At 41.5% G+C, this 20,355-nt stretch overlaps 1 protein-coding gene across 3 annotated transcripts in view; it reads right to left on the bottom strand.

The window, feature by feature from the left end:
* phka1a (phosphorylase kinase, alpha 1a (muscle)) overlaps positions 1–20,355 on the bottom strand; it is a 127,580-nt gene that overhangs the window by 75,174 nt on the left and 32,051 nt on the right. For all 3 annotated transcript variants that reach the window (XM_059977275.1, XM_059977277.1, XM_059977276.1), the window contains exons 10-14: positions 17,536–17,658; positions 15,825–15,920; positions 11,927–12,034; positions 4,912–4,990; positions 323–457 (exon numbers count right to left, since the gene is read on the bottom strand). In XM_059977275.1, coding sequence (XP_059833258.1) covers positions 323–457; positions 4,912–4,990; positions 11,927–12,034; positions 15,825–15,920; positions 17,536–17,658 — 541 coding nt within the window. The remainder of the gene's footprint in view (positions 1–322; positions 458–4,911; positions 4,991–11,926; positions 12,035–15,824; positions 15,921–17,535; positions 17,659–20,355) is intronic.

The following is a 20,355-nucleotide window of genomic DNA, read 5'->3' as shown; positions in this document are numbered from 1 at the left end:
AAAGGTGAAGTGTTTAAGGGGAATTTCTTCACTCAGAGGGTGGTGAGTTTGCAAAATGAGCTGCCAGTACAAGTGGTGGTTGTGGGGTCAATTTCAGCATTTAAGAGAAATTTGAGTAAGCACATGGGTGAGAGGATACGGAAGGCTATATTCCAGGTGCAGGTCAATGGAAATAGGCAGATTAATGGTTTGGCACAGACTATATGGGTCGAAGAGCCTGATTCTGTAGTGTTCTATTACTCTACGACACTGACTTTACAAATCTCAGAGCAAAATTGACAATTTCCATAAACAATGCAAATAAAGGAACAGATTCTCTCACCTAGTCTTGTATAAATCTGAGAAAGAATACGAGCTGGCTGTACACGGATCGGTAAGACTTCTGATACAGTTTCAACGCTGATTCCATGCTTCTCTAAAACCTCCTTTATTCCCACAGTTTCTGCTATTATTGCCACTATTATAAACAGAAAATAGATTACAGAAGGGAATAAAATATAGAAGATTTTCACCAATGTTCATGGAATTTAAACCTATCATCCTTGTAGATAATCTTTAAGTGCATCTCAAATATAACTAATTTGCACCTTTCAAAACCCAGCTCCATGAATGGATCATCAAGAAAACCAAATTGCCTCTAATTTAATAATTTCACTTAGTTAATCTTAATAGCATTGGAATGATGTATGAGAGCCCTGGAAGGCAAAAATTGAATTTTATGAATTTTTGGTAGATTGACTGGTCCAGACATAATTAAATAGGGAGCTGAAATCAAGCAGATTCTTCAGTATAACAGAAACCAGAATAAGCAATTGAAGTCTTAAATCTACAATACAACTCATTGAGTTGATCTGTATCTTAATTCTATTTGCCATGGTAGCCTTACTAACACAAAAAAAATCAATTGTAATTTTCAATTCATAATATTGAGCCTTCCTGGGTGAAAATTCCACACCTTTTAATGCTCCTTGTAGATGAGATTGTATTTTCTAGCCTCACTAATAGTGAATTAATTCTAATGTAAACATTATGCCTCCTTATTCTAAATTCCAAGAATGGAGGTATTAGTTTTCCTGAGCCTAGCCCACCAAATTTCACTGATTATTCAAAAAAAATCTGTTATACTATTCACTTTATTAATGTTTCATTCTAAACCATTTGAACTAAAGACCAACATCCCACTTGCCTTGCTGAAAAAGTCATTAGCAATTTCTATGAATAAATTCATAAATCTTTTAGAGTTTAGAAGTAGTGAAGCATTGTTACGTTTGCCTCTTTCTTATTCCTGATCTATTAAAGTAATGGTTGTCTTTCTTGAGTCTTTATTCTGTGCACTGGATTCAAATTGCCACACTTTAAATTGGTCTATTCTCTCAATCTATCACTTTTTGTTGTGACTCTATTCAAATAGCCTCACAAATTTGATTTGAATAGTTATTCCAGGCCACTGAAATTTAAATTTGCTAGAATTTCTGTAAGTCTTTCAATGCCTATGTAAGGTAGTGGATTCAGCCCACTACATCAGGGAAGAAAACCCTCCCAACCATTAAGCACAAAGCAGCATCCATCATCAAAGATCCTCACCGCCCAAGCCGTGCTTTTTTCTTGCTGCTGCTGTCAGGTAGAAGGGACAGATGCCTTAAGAATGGCATCCCCAAGTGCAAGATCAGTTACTGTCCCCTTAACCATTAGGCCCTCGAACAAAAGGGGATAACTACACTCATTTAAGAGCTCTTTTATCTTGTTATTTCAGGCTTGTTATTTGTTGCCATTAATTTATTACCAGGATTTGCACAGTTTGTTTACAGTTCCTGATATTTACAGTTTTTAGATCCTGTTTAGTTACTGTTCTATAGATTTGCTAAGTATGCCCACAGAAAAAGAATCTCAGGGTTGTATGTGGTGACATGTATGTACTCTGAAAATCAATTTTACTTTGAACTTGATGCCATTTTCCTTCATTTATTAACTACTAGTTAATAAATAATAAATACTAGACTGGTGCAGAGCCAACAACCTGCACTTGAATGTGAACAAAACAAAAGAAATAGTTGTTGACTTCAGGAGAGCACGGACCACTCCCTGCTGAACACTGATGGCTCCTCCATTGAGATCGTTAAGAGCACCAAACTCCTTGGTGTTCACCTGGCAGAGAATCTCACCTGGTCCCTCAACACCAGCTCCAAAGCCAAGAAAGCGCAGCAGCGTCTCTACTTTCTGCAAAGGATATTAAAACTGACAAGAAGCACAAAGGAAAAATGCACAAGAAAAGAAATTACTATTTCAGCAGAGCTGATTACTGTCAGGCTTGGCCAGGTCATGAATATTATTTGATTGCTATCATCCTATCCTTGCACATTGTTATTTTCTCACTTCGTACAAGTATGAAGTGTTTCAATATTGGAGCACTTGAAGTTGAATTTGTCAGCAAACATTCTCTGATGATAGACGATGAAATGGTTAAGATAACTGGGCCATAGACACAGCCAGGAAAAACTCTTAAAAAAGATAACCCTAGCATAATACCTTTGATTGGTAACAATTAGAACTATTTTCCTTTGAGAAGAATTTATCATGGAGGATTTGAAGCATGGCTACGAAAGGAGGAGTTGGGCATGGGGCTCGCAACCCCTATGCGTAAAAACCCAGTACTACAAAAATGCTAACAGAAGCTCCAAAGACCTTATACCTGGGAGAGGGAGAGGGAGGATCTTCAAAGATGCGCTACATCTATGGACGATTTGAAAGGTTGGCCCATGACAGAGGACTCTGGTAAGCTTAAAAATACAACTGCAGATGCTGTGGATCAAAGAATACGTACACAACGCTGGAAGAACTCAGCAGGCCAGGCGGCATCCGTGAGAAAAGAGTAGCCAATGTTTCGGGCCGAGACCCTTTATCAGGAATGGGGGGAGAGAGAGGGCCGAAGCCCAGTAATAGAGATAGGGGAGGGGGTAGGGCCTAGAGGTGCCAAGTGGAAAACCAATCAGAGGAAAGATAAAGGGGGGGGGAGGGGATAAGCATGTAGAAATAAAGAAGCAGAAAGTTGAAAGGGGAGAGAGGCAGAGAGGGACCTGGGATAGGGGAAAGGGGAGGGGGAGGGAATTACTGGAAATTGGAGAATTCAACGTTCATACCACCAGGCTGGAGGCTACCCAGACGGTATATGAGGTGTTGCTCCTCCAACCTGAGTTTGGCCTCATCATGGCAGTATAGGAGGCCATGTATGGACGTATCTAGATGGGAATGAGAGGCAGAGTTGAAGTGGGTGGCAACCGAGAGGTCCTGTCTATTGTGACGGACGGAGCGTAGGTGCTCGACAAAGCGGTCCCCCAATCTGCGTTGGGTCTCACTTATGTAGAGGAGGCCGCACCAGATGCAATAGACAACTCCAGCAGACTCGCGGGTGAAGTGTTGCCTCACCTGGAAGGACTGTCTGGGGCCCGGAATGGTGGTAAGGGGGGAGGTGTGGGGACAGTTGTAGCATTTGCGCTTGCAGGGATAAGTGCCAGGTGGGAGTTCTGTGTGGAGGGACGTGTGGACCAGGTAGTCACAGAGGGAACAATCCTTGCGAAAAGTTGAGAGGGGTAGGGAGGAAAAAATGTGCTTGGTGGTGGGGTCCTGTTGAAGGTGGCGGAAGTTGCGGAGGATAATGTGTTGGATCCAGAGGCTGGTGGGGTGGTAGGTGAGGACAAGGGGAACCCTGTCCCTGTTGTGGTGACGGGAGGATGGGTTAAGGGCTGAAGTGCGGGAAGTGGAGGAGATGCAGGTGAGCGCATCTTTGAAGACGCCAGAAGGGAAACCACGATCCTGAAAGAAAGAGGACATTTGAGAAGTCCTGGAACAGAAAGCCTCATCCTGGGAGCAGATGCGGCAGAGACGGAGGAACTGGGAACAGGGAATGGCATTTTTGCATTGGGCAGGGTGGGAAGAGGTATAGCCAAGATAGTTATGGGAGTCAGTGGCTTTGTAGAAGATGTCAGTGGATAGTCTGTCTCCAGAGATGGAGACCGAGAGATCAATAAAGGGGGGAGAAGTGTCCGAGATGGACCAAGTGAATTTAAGGGCTGGGTGAACGTTAGAAGCAAAATTGATGAAATGGACGAGCTCAGCATGGGTGCAGGAAGCAGCACCAATGTAGTCATCAATGTAGCGGAGGAAAAGTTGGCGAGCAGTACCAGTATAAATTTGGAGCATAGACTGTTCCACATTACCCACAAAGAGGCAGGCAGAGCTGGGGCCCATGCGAGTGCCCATGGCTACACCCTTGATCTGGAGAAAGTGGGAAGAACTGAAGGAGAAGTTATTGAGAGTTAGAACAAGCTCTGCCAACCGGAGGAGTGTGGTGGTGCTGGGGAACTCTGGTAAGCTGCTGTCAATAGCCTATGCTCCAGTATGGGTAATGGACAAAGTAAGTAAGCCATTAAACTGAAGTTCATGCAGAATTGTTCCCTTCATTTGCCTAACTTCAATTTCACTGGAATTTTTCATATTTCCGGCATCTACGGTCTTGTGCTCCAATTCAAATTAATTGGGCCATTTTGATGCTAAGCAAGGTCACGTACCAGCTTTGCACACCTCAGCAATGGAGCAGTCTTATTCATGCTAGAATGTGGTATATTGTTAAGAGGAACTGGAGAAGAACATTAGTATTGTTGATGTTGCTTCCATTATTTTTTTATTTAGAATAGATCGGATAGTTATTATACAGACTATATTTATAGAAAGTGAACTTCAGACTCAATAAATATACGGTACATATAAAGAAAATTTCCACTTTCTAATTGTTGGTTATCAGTGCTGAACAGCACATAATTTATCTAGCTGATTTATAGTAAATTTGGAATCAGACTCCTGGTAAGAAAACTGTAATAATGATGAATAAAGTAGAAACCAATGCAATGCACACACCTTGTACTACTACATCTGGTCTTGGAACAGTTGAGAATCTTCTGTTCAAAGGATCAATTTCACCAATAGCAAGAAAACCCTGGAAGAAACACGTTTTATATTAAGACACAGATTGCAGAGTTCACAAACTGAAATAAATTTCTCCCTTAATGACAATGCGTAACTAAGTCAAACATGCCTGAAAGGCTTTAATCGTAAATTTCTATCTGTATTAAGACCCGAACTCAGCTGAAGCAGAAATGGGCATATTATAACTGGAGAGGGGTAGAGTAGGAACATATTACTATTCCAACTGGACACCCTAGTTTAATGGTTAATACATGCAGAGTTTAGTGAGGTCCCAGATAGAAAGAGGGTCTTTTATGCTACTGACTCCAAAAAAAAAATGCATGCTAACAGTCAGACAGAAAAATGAAACATCATATTTGTTTTTATAGTAACTAATGAAAGCATCCAACAGACTCAAATATAGTTTATCTAACTACATACATTCAAAACACTATTTATAAAGAGAGCTGTGATCAGTAAAAGAAACATCAAGGCCAATGATGTGTTCAGTTAACCACAGCCGCTATACCTAGTTCTATGAACATTCCAGAACCGTCAGGGAGGACCTTCGCCAATCCTATTGCAGGCATTCTTTGTGGCCTAACATCCCTTCTCCATTCATGATTAGAATACATGTGCTCTTGCCAAGACTCAGCCATATCCCATAAATTATTAAATGAAAGAAAGCTGGTAAAAATCATTGCCAAAAGTATTTATGTATGGATAGGTATATATAGATACTATAGCCAGGATGCCCAAGACTTTTCCACCCCAAGGTGCTGTAGTAATTTTATGTACTGCACTGTACTGCGGCTGCAAAAACAACAAGTTTCATGACGTATGTGGGTGTTGATAAATCTGATTCTGGTATGGGTCTCTATTGTGGACAGAGTGGGAAAGGAGCAGGGAGAGCGGAGGGAGCAGGAAGCATCAGAGAGACATTCTGTAATAATTAATTAGCCAACTGTTTGAATCAAATGACCTTGCCTGGTGTCTCAGGGCTGGGTGAGTCTACATCTGAGCCACCCTGTACCCCAGTACTCCTTCTTTGCCGCCTGTCCTACATCCCTCACCAGTCCCAGCAAAGTTTGCTCCCATCAAATCTAGAAACTCACCTTCCACTCCCCATTGACAAATACTGTGCAAAAGTCTGAGACACCCGAGCTCCATATATGTGCCTAAGACTTTTGCACAGTACTATAGGAACGGATGAAAACTAGTCAACAGAAGGCTGATGAGAGTCAGGCTGAAAGGGAAGCAAGCGAACATGACTGTGATCCAGTGCTATGCTCCAACCAATGATAGTGACACTTAAGAAAAGAATGTCTTTGATGAACAGCTGCAATCGAAGGTACAGTGAACACGATGCCATGAAATAATCTTCATCATGGGAGATTTAAAAGCCAATTTATACAGGAACTAATAACTCAAACTTTACTAGGATCATGAGTATGCATGGAAGTGGAACAAAGAATAATAATGGTAAAAGACTATCAGAATTATGTGCCATGAATAATCTAGTCATAGGAGGGACCCTGTTTACACACTGTGAAATCCATAAAATGACATGGTGCTCACCCAATGGACTCCACAAGAATCAAACTGACCATTTGATGATCAATGGTACGAGGAAAGGATCCTTGCAGGATGTAAAGGTGAAAAAGAGGAGCAGATGCGGGAAGTGATCACCACCTTGCTGTAGCAGTGACAAAACTCAAGCTGAGAAGCATTGGGACCAGAACACATGTACAAAGACATTTTGATTTTGAGAAGTTCAAGGAAAACAATGTGATATCTGCCTTCACCTTTAACTTTAAGAACAGATTTCAGGCCTTGCAAGACCTTGATGAGGATGTATCAGTAGATAAGATCAATAAAAAGTAATAATAAATTGCATTATTCTTCAAGGAGAGCTGCAAAACTTGTCTAGGATACAAAGCAGGAAATAAAAACAAAGAATAGATTCAGTAGGAGACATGAACAGCTTTAGAAGAAAGATGTAAAATTAACAAGTGTTAGAAGCAAAGTCAACATGAATTAAGGTGAAACTTTACCCAGCAAATACTGAAGCTAATAAGAAAGTGAAGAGACTTGTAAGAAAAGAGAGTCTGCATGGAGGACCTTGCAGTGGAGACCGAAGCAGAAACCAATCAAGGTGATCAGGAAAATATATACAAGATTTCAAAACTGGCGAACAGTTCAAATGCCGAACAGTTCCAAGTCACACCAAAAGTTGCAGCAACTGTTTACTATAATCTGGGAACAGGGACAAGTCCCCAGTGATTGGAGAAAGGGAGCTTGCTGCTTCCTCAAGCACTGTTAAGATTCCCAAGAAAGAAGTGCTAAGTAATTGCAACAACTGGTGTGGCACCATACATTTATCATTGCCCAGCAAAATTCTTGTCAAAGTCATTGTCCAACAGATTACAGATGCTGTTGATGTATGCTTGAGGAAGGAGCAAGCTGGCTTCAGGAAGAACAGAGGCTGTGTTGTCCAGATCTTCACAGACATAACATCATAGAGCAGTGCACAGAGTGGCAGAGGTAACTGTATGCAAGTTTTGTGGACATTGAAAAGACTTTTGATAGCCTCCACAGGGAAAGCCTCTGGTGAATTCTCAGATCATAAGGGATCACTTTCAAAATTGTCCAGCTTATCCAGCGTTTCTATGTTAATTTCACCTGCATAGTCGGGAATGCAATTTGAGTTTTGAAGTCAAGAGACGAGTCAGGCAAGGCTGTGCGATGTCAGTGATATTGTTTTACCTGGGATTGACTGAGTTATGAGGCAAACAATGAAAGATAAGCAGAGAGGCATTAGGTGGAGCAAACATGAGGAAATCTGCAGATGCTGGAAATTCAAACAACAACACACACAAAATGTTGGTGGAACACAGCAGGCCAGGCAGCATCTATAAGGAGAAGCACTGTTGACGTTTCAGGCCGAGACCCTTCGTCAGGACTAACCGAAAGGAAAGATGGTGAGAGATTTGAAAGTAGTTGGGGGAGGGGGAAATGCAAAATGATAGGAGAAGACCGGAGGGGGTGGGATGAAACTAAGAGCTGGAAAGGTGATTGGTGAAAGTGATACAGAGCTGGAGAAGGGAAAGGATCATGGGACGGGAGGTCTCAGGAGAAAGAAAGGGGGGAGGGGAGCACCAGAGGGAGATGGAGAACAGGCAAACAACTAAATATGTCAGGGATGGGGTAAGAAGGGGACGAGGGGCATTAACGGAAGTTAGAGAAGTCAATGATCATGTCATCAGGTTAGAGGCAACCCAGCCGGTATATAAGGTGTTGTTCCTCCAACCTGAGATTGGAGTCATTTTGACAATAGAGGAGGCCATGGATAGACATATCAGATTGGGAATGGGACATGGAATTAAAATGTGTGGCCACTGGGAGATCCTGCTTTCTCTGGCAGGCCGAGCGTAGGTGTTCAGCGAAATGGTCTCCCAGTCAGCGTCGGGTCTCACCAATATATAAAAGGCCACACTGGGAGCACCGGACGCAGTATACCACACCAGCCGACTCACAGGTGTAGTGTCGCCTTACCTGGAAGGACTGTCTGGGGCCCTGAATGGTGGTGAGGGAGGAAGTGTAAGGGCAGGTGTAGCACTTGTTCCATTTACAAGGATAAGTGCCAGGAGGGAGATCGGTGGGAAGGGATGGGGGGGGGGGGAGATGAGTGGACAAGGGAGTCGTGTAGGGAGCGATCCCTGCGAAAAGCAGAAGGGGGGGAGGGAATAATGTGTTTGGTAGTGGGATCCCATTGGAGGTGGCGGAAGTTACGGAGAATTATACGTTGGACCTGGAGGCTGGTGGGGTGGTAGGTAAGGACAAGGGGAACCCTATCCCGAGTGGGGTGGTGGGTGGATGGGGTGAGGGCAGATGTTTGTGGATCTGCCTGTCCAGGTAGACCTATTGTCTCAGCTTGCTCCTGCCCCACTGAACTCATTTCTGCATACCTTGACACTGTCTTATCCGCCCTTGTTCAATCTCTTCCCACCTATGTTCGTGACACTTCTCATGCTTTGTATTTTTTCAATGATTTTAAGTTCCCTGGCCCCCACCGTCTTATTTTCACCATGGACATCCAGTCCCTATATACCTCCATCCCCCACCGAGATGGTCTCGAAGCTCTTCGCTTTTTTTTGGATTCCAGACCTAACCAATTCCCTTCTACCACCACTCTCCGCCGTCTAGCGGAATTAGTTCTTACTCTCAATAATTTCTCCTTTGGCTCCTCCCACTTCCTCCAAACCAAGGGTATAGCCATGGGCACCCGTGTGGGTACCAGTTATGCCTGCCTTTTTGTTGGCTTTGTGGAACAGTGCATGTTCCAAGTCTATACCGGTATCCATCCCCCTCTTTTCCTTCACGACATCGATGACTGCATTGGCGCTGCCTCTTGCATGCATGCTGAGCTCATCGACTTCACTAACTTTGCCTCCAACTTTCACCCTGCCCTCAAATTTACCTGGTCCATTTCTGACACCTCCCTCCCCTTTCTTGATTTTTCTGTCTCCATCTCTGGAGGCGGCCTATCTACTGATATCTACTATAAGCCTACAGACTCTCACAGCTACCTGGACTATTCTTCTTCCCACCCTGTCTCTTGGAAAAAGGCTATCCCCTTCTCACAATTCCTCCATCTCCATCACATCTGCTCTCAGGATGAGGCTTTTCATTCCAGGACGAAGGAGATGTCTTCCTTTTTTAAACAAAGGGGCTTCCCTTCGTCCACCATCAACTCTGCTCTCAAACGCATCTCTCCCATTTCCCACACATCTGCCCTCACCCCATCCACCCACCACCCCACTCTGGATAGGGTTCCCCTTGTCCTTACCTACCACCCCACCAGCCTCCAGGTCCAACATATAATTCTCCGTAACTTCCGCCACCTCCAACGGGATCCCACTACCAAACACATTTTTCCCTCCCCGCCTCTTTCTGCTTTTCGCAGGGTTCGCTCCCTACACGACTCCCTTGTCCATTCATCCCCCCCCCCCCCCATCCCTTCCCACCGATCTCCCTCCAGGCACTTATCCTTGTAAACAGAACAAGTGCTACACCTGCCCTTACACTTCCTCCCTCACCACCATTCAGGGCCCCAGACAGTCCTTCCAGGTGAGGCGACACTTCACCTGTGAGTCGGCTGGTGTGGTATACTGCGTCCAGTGCTCTCGGTATGGCCTTTTATATATTGGTGAGAACCGACACAGACTGGGAGACCATTTCGCTGAACACCAATGCTTGGCCCACCAGAAAAAGCAGGATCTCCCAGTGGCCACACATTTTAATTCCACGTCCCATTCCCATTCTGATATGCCTATCCATGGCTTCCTCTACTGTCAAAATGAATCCAAATTCAGGTTGGAGGAACAACACCTTATATACCGGCTGGGTAGCCTCCAACCTGATGGCATGAACATTGACTTTTCTAACATCTATTAGTGCCCCTCCTCCCCTTCTTACCCCATCCCTGACATATTTAGTTGTTTGCCTGTTCTCCATCTCCCTCTGGTGCTCCCCACCCTCCTTTCTTTCTCCTGAGGCCTCCCGTCCCATGATCCTTTCCCTTCTCTAGCTCTGTATCACTTTCACCAATCACCTTTCCAGCTCTTAGCTTCATCCCACCCCCTCCAGTCTTCTCCTATCATTTTGCATTTCCCCCTCCCCCAACTACTTTCAAATCTCTTACTATCTTTCCTTTCAGTTAGTCCTGACGAAGGGTCTCGGCCCGAAACATCAACAGTGCTTCTCCCTATAGATGCTGCCTGGCCTGCTGTGTTCCCCCAGCAGTTTGTACGCATTAGGTGGACTCTGCTTTCTACTTTAGAAAACCTTGACTTTGTGGATGACCTCACATTCCTTCACATACACACCAGCACATGCAAGAGGAAGACCAAAACCATTACCCTCAATGCAGAGTCTCTTCCTCTCGTCAAGATATATTGTGTCCACTTACCCAGCACTGCTGGATTCATCTACCTGGGCAACGCCATTCTGCAGGATGGTGGGACCAAGAGCAACATCCAGTGCAGACTCAGTAAAGCTAGAAACATCTTCAGATCAATGAGCAATATGAGAATCAACTGTGTACAGCATCGAACCAAATTGAAGCTGTACCACACTCTTGTATGGGTCAGAATGTTAGCATGTGACTGAAAGCAACCTTGCCAAGTGGTCATCATTTCACACAACCTGTCTCCAGAAGATCCTCCATATTTTCTGGCCAAGAAAGAGTTCCAACCATGCACTTCTCCTTCAGTATCAAAAGGACATAGCCACAACCATCAGGAAGAAACATTGGAGATGGATTGGGCACCAAATGAGATGAGAAGCCAACTCTGTCATCAAAACAGCACTTCACTGGACCCCGAAGGGCAAAGGAAAAGTAGGAGACCAAAGAAAACTTGGTGCCATACCACAGAGGTAGAAGTAAGGATCCTAAACCACAGCTAGGTCAGAACGCAGAAAATGACCAAGATCAGACAGAGATGGAGGAACTTTATTACTGACCTAAATGCTAGTGGCATAACAGGCATTAAGCAAGCATGTAGGAACGGAGATGCCAGAGAAAGAAAGGAGCATGATTAACAAGGTAGAGAGATGAAATGGTAATGAAATCAAATACAATTAAGAACAAAACAAATAAAATTTAAAAAATAATGGGGAAATATTTTATTGTAGCTTAATTAGGGAAAACAAATCCATTGATGATCTGCATGGGTGAAGAAACAGAAAAGTTCCACCATACAAGAAATAAAAACTCAAAATAGTTGTGTGTGCTTGTGCAACTAACTGTATGATTAGCAAGACAAATGAAAAATCCTTGGGATTGTGCAAGTACATTACACGATAGAATGGATTGATAGATACGAAGTTTCAATACATAATTTTGATTTAATTGGAAGAATTGTAACTTTTAAATATTGCAATATTTTAAAATTGTAACATTTACCTCTGCAACAAGACATCCTAGCATATACAAGGATTGTCCCCACATATGTGGCAGCTTCCCCAAGTGAACTCTTGAGACAGTGTGAGGGTTCTGGTACTCTTCATCCATCTAGAAGCAAAAAGTGAAATAATTAATTTCAAAGCACTTTCTACTTCAGTAAATCTGTTGGCATTATAAACAGGCATTGAAATAAGGCAACGTCAAGATGGCACTCAAGACTAAGATTGTTTTTAATCCAAGGAAAAAAGATAGTGTCTGGTCCCTTCTGGCAATCCCCCACCTTGCTATTTACCTCAGGAATTGGGCCTCAATCCCCTCATTTAGTTTCCAATCATTCCTAGGTGCCACTAATTACACACACCTGTTTTCCATCAGCAAATGCAGGGTAAATGCAGCTCACAACAAGGAGCTGCCAGTTTGTTAGTCAACTCCAGTGTGAGTAACCTCGTTTCATGGTTCTTAGGACTGCCATTTCTAAGTCTAGCGTCGCTCCTGGATACCGATTCCACTCTTGCTACGTCAAGAATGCCTCCCGACTCAGCCTCCGCGCCCGTGTTCTACACTTGGGTTCGTCCACCGCCTCGCTCGTGTGACAGATAGAGCATCATCTGGCAATCAATGCAAAAACTGCATTCTGTTCTTTTAACAAAAAGAATAACAAAGCATGCAAAAAGGCCTAAACAGAGTTGATGTGGAAATGATGTTTCCCATGGTGTGGGAGTCTAGGACAAGAGGGCACAGCCTCGAGATGGAGGAGCAACCATTTAAAACAGAGATGCAGAGAAATTTCTTTAGCCAGAGGGTGGTAAATTTGTTGAATTTATTACTACAGGCAGCTGTGGAGGCCAGGTTGTTGGATGTATTTAAGGCAGAGCTTGATAGGTTCTTGATTAAACACGGTATCAAAGGTTACAGGAAGAAAACCGGGGAGTGAGGCTGCGGAGGGGTTAAAAAAAAAGGATCAGCCATGATTGAATGGCAGAGCAGACTCGATGGACCAAATGGCCTAATTGTGCTCCGATGTCTCATGGTTTTATGGTCTAAATAAAACTCAGAAGATAATATTAAAGAAGAAATTCAAACAAGTGTACATTTATTACAGAAATTAGTAAGAGTCCACCCAAGTAATTAAAATATTTGGCTGAAATATTTTTTTCATATTATGTGAATAATGGTTTAATAGATACTCCAATAAAATTTCAGACACCACTCAATGTCTATTAACAACAATGTGAAATCAGATGTACACAAAGAACTAATTATAAAAATACTCAGATATTTCTTTACTGCAAGTACAAACTGGGGCAAATGTGGTATTGAAATTAGAATCAAATTCAATTGCACAACCTCCCTGGGTTACGGCAGGTTTCTGTTTGTAACCTGAATCTTTGTAAGTTGGAGAATACCTGTTTTAGGAAATTATACTTCACATTTGCCCAAATCATCTAAAGTTTAATCATAAAAATAAACTAATTTGGCCATGCAATAAGCATTGAATTTGTTTAATTAATTTGATCTCTTCATTAAGAGTGAAAATAAGTTTCACAAAGAAATCACATGCAAGCTGACAAACAACAATGAAATTGGTATATTAATATTCAGAAATTAACAGACTTACTGTCTACTTGATGAACTAAGTTGAGTGGTTAAATTAATTTTAGTTTATTTAAATATATTATGCTGGAATCCAACAATTAAAGATTAAGGATGCTGAGGCTTTATAAAGGATTAGCCAGCCTGCACTTGAAGTAGTGTGAGCAGTTTCAGGCTCCTGACATTGAAGAGCTTCCAGAGAAGATTCACAAGAATGAGCCCAGGGATCAAAGGGTTTACACATGAGGTGTGTTTCATAGCTCTGGGCCTGTACTCGCTGGAATTTAAAAGCATGAGGGGAATCTCATTAAAGCATGTTGAATATTGAAGGACGCAGACAGAATGGATGCAGAGAGAATGTTTCATATAATGGGGGAGTCAGGACCAGAGGACACAGACTCGGAATAGAGGGATGTCCCTTTAGAATAGAGATAAGAAAGAATTTCTTTAGCCATAGTGTGGTGAATTATTAGAATTCATTGCTACAGATGGCTGTGGAGAGTATGTCATTGTGTGTACGTTAAATGCAGGTTGAGGGGTTCTTGATTAGTAAGGGTGTTAAAGGTTACAGTGCAAAGGCAGGGGAATGGGGTTGAGAGGGATAATAAATCAGCCATGATGGAATGGCAGAGCAGGCCTGGTCTAATTCTGCTCCTAAGTGTTATGGTCGAAATAGGGAAATTAGAATAGGTTTCAATCTACAAGCTTGTTCCTTTTTAAAAATGCTATTCACAGATTGGAAATCCTGAAAGGAAAGGAAGTCAAAAAACCTCCCTCGTAAAGAAGTTATAGATTTGGAGATTCATGGGGCCTGTAGAAGACAGAGCATTATGAAATTATGAAATTAGCTTATTTAGAAAAATGATATCAAGACAAGAGCTAAAAGCATGTCAGTAAAGGCATGGTATGCTAGAGAGTCCATAGAATTCAGAAAGGATGTCAAGGAAGGGTGCAACATCATTCTGTAAAAAGTCCTCCCAAAGCTAAATCATTCACAAGTGAGAGTGAAATAGGAAATTCCAATCTAATTTGTTAATAGCTGACTGGATCGGAAGTCAGCAATATTTTGAGGAATATATTTGTTGAAATACCAGGGAAGATCATTAAATATAGTAATACTTAGGAGAAGCGATCACCATGGACCCGGAAATTTTCAAACAAAATCCTTTCTGTGTGACCTTTTCATTTTAGGAAAATGGAAGTCTTTTCTGATGGCATGAAACTAAGTCATGAATAAACTTAATCTCCATGCACAATAATAGACTAGCATTGCACTTCTACATAACACATGATGTGATCAGGTCTTCAAAGCAAAATTGTTTGGCACATTCGAGTTAAGTTTCATATCCTGTTTTCCATTTAAGAACAACAAATGCTTAAATCCACATGGCAGATGGATTAAAATAAAATCTTGTTCAAGTACACCAAGGAACTGCAAAAGCTTCCTGTCTCTCCTCTACAGGTATTCCACTAATTTCTCACTCAAAGTATCATGGAACCATTTCCTTGGCTGGAAAAACATCCAGTGAGTTACGAGAAGCTTTGATGAGGATATAGAAAACACTAAGGAATGGTAAACATGAGCGTCAGAGGATGTGGAACTGAAACCCAAGAAGCATAATAATTGCAGAGTATCTTGATATTGCTGATTTTCACCAAACAGTTAAAATGTCAGCCGCATTCACTGCCTTGCTAATATATCATGTGAGAAATGTACAGCGAAATAAATATGTTTTGAAGTACTATATATTTCTCAGATAGTACAAGAGGGTAGGACATGAAGACACAGCCTCAGAATAGAAAGACACTCTTTTAGAAAAAAGATGAGGAGGAATACCTTTCACCAGAGGGTGGTAATCTGTGGAATTACTGCAGATGGCTGTGGAGACCATGTCATCGGGTCTATTTAAAGTGGAAGTTGATAGGTTCTTGATTAGTAAGGCAATGAAAGGTGACAAGGAGAGGAGAGGAGAATGGGGTTTAAGGGGAAAATAACTCAGCCATAAACAAATGGTGGAGCAGACTCAATGGGCCAAAGGACTTAAATCTGCTCCAATGTCTTATGGTCTTCTATGGACCATTTCCCCACATTCTAACTTATTGTATTTGCACTGAAAATATTAAGTTGCAAGATACTACATCATACAGAAATAATGCTCAGACAAAATAACAATGGTGAGAATAATACTTCTAAGCCATTTTATTACTAAAGTATTCTTAGTGTCAACAAATTTGCAGAAGAATCAATCTGAAAGTATTTATTCTGCACGTACCCTATACCTACCGGAAAGTATTTTAAAATTACCTTATCAGCTGGAACAGCATAAAGTTCTGGTATTAAATGGATACCACCTGGGCGCACAACAAGAACTCTGTTCAGAGCTTCCCTGTATTCTTCAATCTATAAAAAGGAAGAGAAATATCTGAATAATCTAGTCACAAATGTTCAACAGCATCTTAAGACCTTGAAAATATATTACTTATCCTAAAGAAGGACTGGAAGAAATAAAAATGCAGTAGACCCCTTTGACCTGTGCCTAAATTGAGGCAAAATATGACATCCAGAAATAGTACATTAGTTCTTTGCAAATACAGCTTTATCAAAAATATATCTACTTGATATAATAATTCTGTATTTATATATAAACTAAAAGTTATAGTGTATTGTATATACAAAAGATTCTGCAGAGGCTGGAAATCTAGTGTAACAGACACAAAACACTGAAGGAACTCAGCAGGTCAGGAAGCATCTACGGAGGGGATAAACAGTCAAAGCTTTGAGCTAAGACCCTTTATCAGGACTGAAAAAAAGGGGAGTAGAAGATGGCAAGTGATAGATGAAACTGGGTGAGGGGAAAGGCAGGTGGGTGGATGAGAGGGAAGGTGGGTGGGTGGGTGGGTGAGGGGGAATTGAGTAAAAAGCTGATGAAGGGCTGACGAAGAAAGAATCTCATTGGAGAGGAGATGGACAATTGGAGAAACAAAGGAGGAGGGGCATTGAGAGGGAGGTGATTAGCAGGTGAGAAGAGAAGGGTTAAGAGGTGAGCCATAATGGAAATGGAAAAAAGAGAGAAGGGGAGGGGGAAAAATTACCTGAAGTTACAAAAATCAATGTTCATGCCATCAGGTTAGAGGTAACCGAGACTGCATATGAGCTGTTGATCTTCCACTCTCAGAGTGACCTCATCATGGCAGTAAAGGGGGCCATTGACTGACACATCAGAATGGGAATGTGGAGTGGAATTAAAACAGTTGGCCACTATAAAACCCTGCCACCCTTGGCTCCACCCATTACCTAGCAGCTTGTACATGAATTGAGGAAATAGTTCTAATTGCTATTTCTGTAAACAGAAAACTGCTGCAGGCAGTTTATAATCGATTATAATATAGAGTTAGGTCGTACAAGCAGCAATTAGATGACTTCTTGGGAGCAAACACGAGGAAATCTGCAGATGCTTGAAATTCAAACAACACACACAAAATGCTGGTGGAACACAGCAGGCCAGGCAGCATCTATAGGGAGAAGTTCTGACAAAGGGTCTTGGCCTGAAACGTCGACAGTGCTTCTCCCTATAGATGCTGTCTGGCCTGCGGTGTTCCACCAGCAATTTGTGTGTGTTGTTTGACTTCTTGAGAGATGTTTTGGTGTTAAGTTATTGTTGGGATAGCAAGAAGCTTATTCAAATAATACCATGGGAAAATGTAAAGGGTGACCCTAGTTCAATATTTCTCTGCTTACTACAGTTCAGAGATGAATTCAATGAAAATTATGTGCTGATATTTCTAGGGTGGAGCTTAATTGTAAAATCCTTTGATTTGAAGCCAAGTACGTCAACTTTAAACTAGGCGGACTCTTGCCATGCAATAATTTTTTTGCCAGTTCATATTAGCTGGCATCAAATTTTAATGAAAGTAAGCATTTACTGCACCAGCAACTCATTAGCCAATTAAGAATGAAGATACAGTGCTAAATATAAGCTCTTTTTGTTTGGATCAAATATCTCACATATTCTTACCTGCTCTGTGTTCTTATTGAACAGTGCATCGAGTAATAGGTATGTCCAGAACAATGGCCATTCACATTCTAGGTTCTCAAACAACTTCAGTTCTGCATTTTCGTAATAAAGTCTGGAAGGATCCTAAAGACATAATAAGCTACTGTAACTAAAATAACAGAAAGATGAATTTTGTGCAAATAATAAAGACATTGGATATGTCAAGCAAGATCTGCAGTGGAAGTCAGTTCCTCCTTCCTTAATAGCCATTGACAAGGCAACCATTGTAATGCATGAGAATAGTAAAATAAAGGTTCATGCAAGTCACTAGATGAAAAAGGATCCACTTTTCTTTAATTTTTAAAAAACTGTACAGGAGGATCAAATTGGCTATTGGAGAAATAGGTGGTAGCTAGCAATTAGTGAGTAGAATTCTCAAGGAAGGCTGCTAGATGATAGGTGCTAAAAGAACTTTAACCTTTGGACAATTATCATTGGATTCAGAGCAGACTACAAATCAACCCAAGAAACATAAAGGAATTATGGAATACACAAATCTAGACATTTTTTAAATCACATGTAAATTTTGGTATTATTTGCTACATTAAATTTTTCTTCAAATTTATAATAGAAATAAGAAATATAAAACTTCCTCAAATTACAAGAAAACATCACTTCAGGTACATTGCCTCATTTATTCACCTCCAAACTTCTCAGTCTAGTCTGCAAAGAAATTTGTGCATGAAAGTACAATGATAAAAATCAGCCAAATTACACTTTAAAATGATGTTTCAGTAACAGCTCTCCATCTTGATCCAATTACCCCTTTCTCTTGACAGCTCTGTACTAACATCTCTGGCTCGCCATGCAAGACAAACTAAGTTGTAAACTACATTTTGGTTGTAGAACAAAACTCAAAACAGTTAGGCAGGTCTTTTATAATCAAGTGATCCTTGACTTGCCTGTAAACTACTTCTGGACCACTCGTCTCATCCCCTGAGGTTACCCTCCAGCTGACTGGACTGGGTATGTAGCCAACTATGCTCAGAAACAATGCAACCACACAATTTGTTCCTTAACCTATTTCTTTAAGATTTTCCCTTTAACACTATGTAAATAACTTAAGATAAATATAGCCCTTCTATCTCGACATTCACTGCCCATAACTGCAATTCTAGCTCAACTTAGGAAAGCAAATCTGGTTTAATGAGATGAGAGTCAACAGTTCTAACAATCTTTGGCCACAAACACTGTATTATCTGTTTCTTAATTCCAGATTTTACTATCCATAGGCAAATTGGAGCGGATCCAAGTCACCATTCAGACAGAAGCTGATCTTCTTCAACACCAGCCTCTCAAAACACTACATTTAATCGTTAGTTGTTCTAAGTCAGGGAAACAAGAAGTTGACATAACCCCAATGTCTGTGCACCAACGAGAATTGACTAAAAAGCATATGCAGCCACCTATTTTCTTACCAGATAGGTGGCTGCGTATGCTTTTTAGTTGCCACAGATGGCTGTGGAGGCTGTCATTGAGTATATTTAAAGCGGAGGTTGATACATTCTTCATTAGTCAGGGCATCAAAGTTTATGAGAAGGCATGAGAATGGGATTTGGAGGGATAATAAGTCAGCACTGATGAAATAGCGGAGCAGACTTGATGGGCCAGATTTGCCTAATTCTGCTCCTAAGTCTTATAGTCTCTATAAATGGATCATGGATTTCTTGACAGAAAGGCCTCATTCAGTCCATGTTGGCAGTGACATCTCTATCTACATCACACCTAGCACCGGCATCCCACAGGAATGCGTGCCCAGCCCACTTTGGTTTACGTGGCTGATGCATAAATGCATTTCAAACCAAATGAATGTTTTCACTGATAACAGTGGTTGGCCTCATCAACGACGACACAGAACAATGTACAGAGGAGGTAGTGTGACTAGTAGAATGGGGCAAGCAAACAACTTGAGTCTCAACATGGATAACAGCAAAGAGATGATTGTGGATTTCAGGAAGCACTCCTCACTGCACATTCACAGCTCCTCCATAGAGAGAGATAGGAGTACCAAGTTTCTGGGAGTGTACATACAGACAATTTCTCCTGGTCCCTCAACACCACCACATTGGTCAAGAAAGCACAGCAGCATTTCCTGAGAAAATTGAGATGAGTGAGGTGCCCCCCTCCGCACCTATTTTACCTCATTTTTACAGGAGCACCACCAGGAGTGTCTTGAACAGCTGTGTCACCATCTGATACAGAAATTGCATGGCATCTGACCACAAGCCCCTACAAAGGACTGTGACGACTGCTGAGAGCATTGGGATCTCTCTTCCACCCAACAGAGATATTTATCAGGAGTGCTGCAATTCCCTTAGCATTGTCAACGAACCCTCCCTTCTGTCCAACAATCTCTTTGACCCTCCACCATCAGGCAGGAGATACCATGGTACTAGGACAAGTAACTGTTAAGATGGGAAACAGCTTCTTTTCACAGGCCATAAGACTTCTGAGTGCTCTCATCAGGTATGAAGCACCAGTTGCGTTATACTGTTTACTTTTAACTTGCATCATATATACACATTATTATTTGTTAATGTATTTGTGGTGATATTACTTTGTGTTGCATGTCCAAGTTATATGTACTGTATTGTGCACCTTGGGGCTTTGTTTTGTTTTGTGATATTGTGATATTGGTTGAAGTAACATAAACTGAGCTTGAACTTTAACTTGACACTCTCTTTCTCTTTAATCCTAGATACACCGACTAATTTTCCAATTTATAAAGAACAAAACTTTTCTAATTTTTTTTTGGAAATCACACCTCAAAAAGCCAAAATA

This window comes from Hypanus sabinus, chromosome 8 (assembly GCF_030144855.1).
Source record: "Hypanus sabinus isolate sHypSab1 chromosome 8, sHypSab1.hap1, whole genome shotgun sequence".
NCBI classification, from domain to species: Eukaryota; Metazoa; Chordata; class Chondrichthyes; order Myliobatiformes; family Dasyatidae; genus Hypanus; species Hypanus sabinus.
This window is presented reverse-complemented; position numbering and strand designations above follow the sequence as displayed.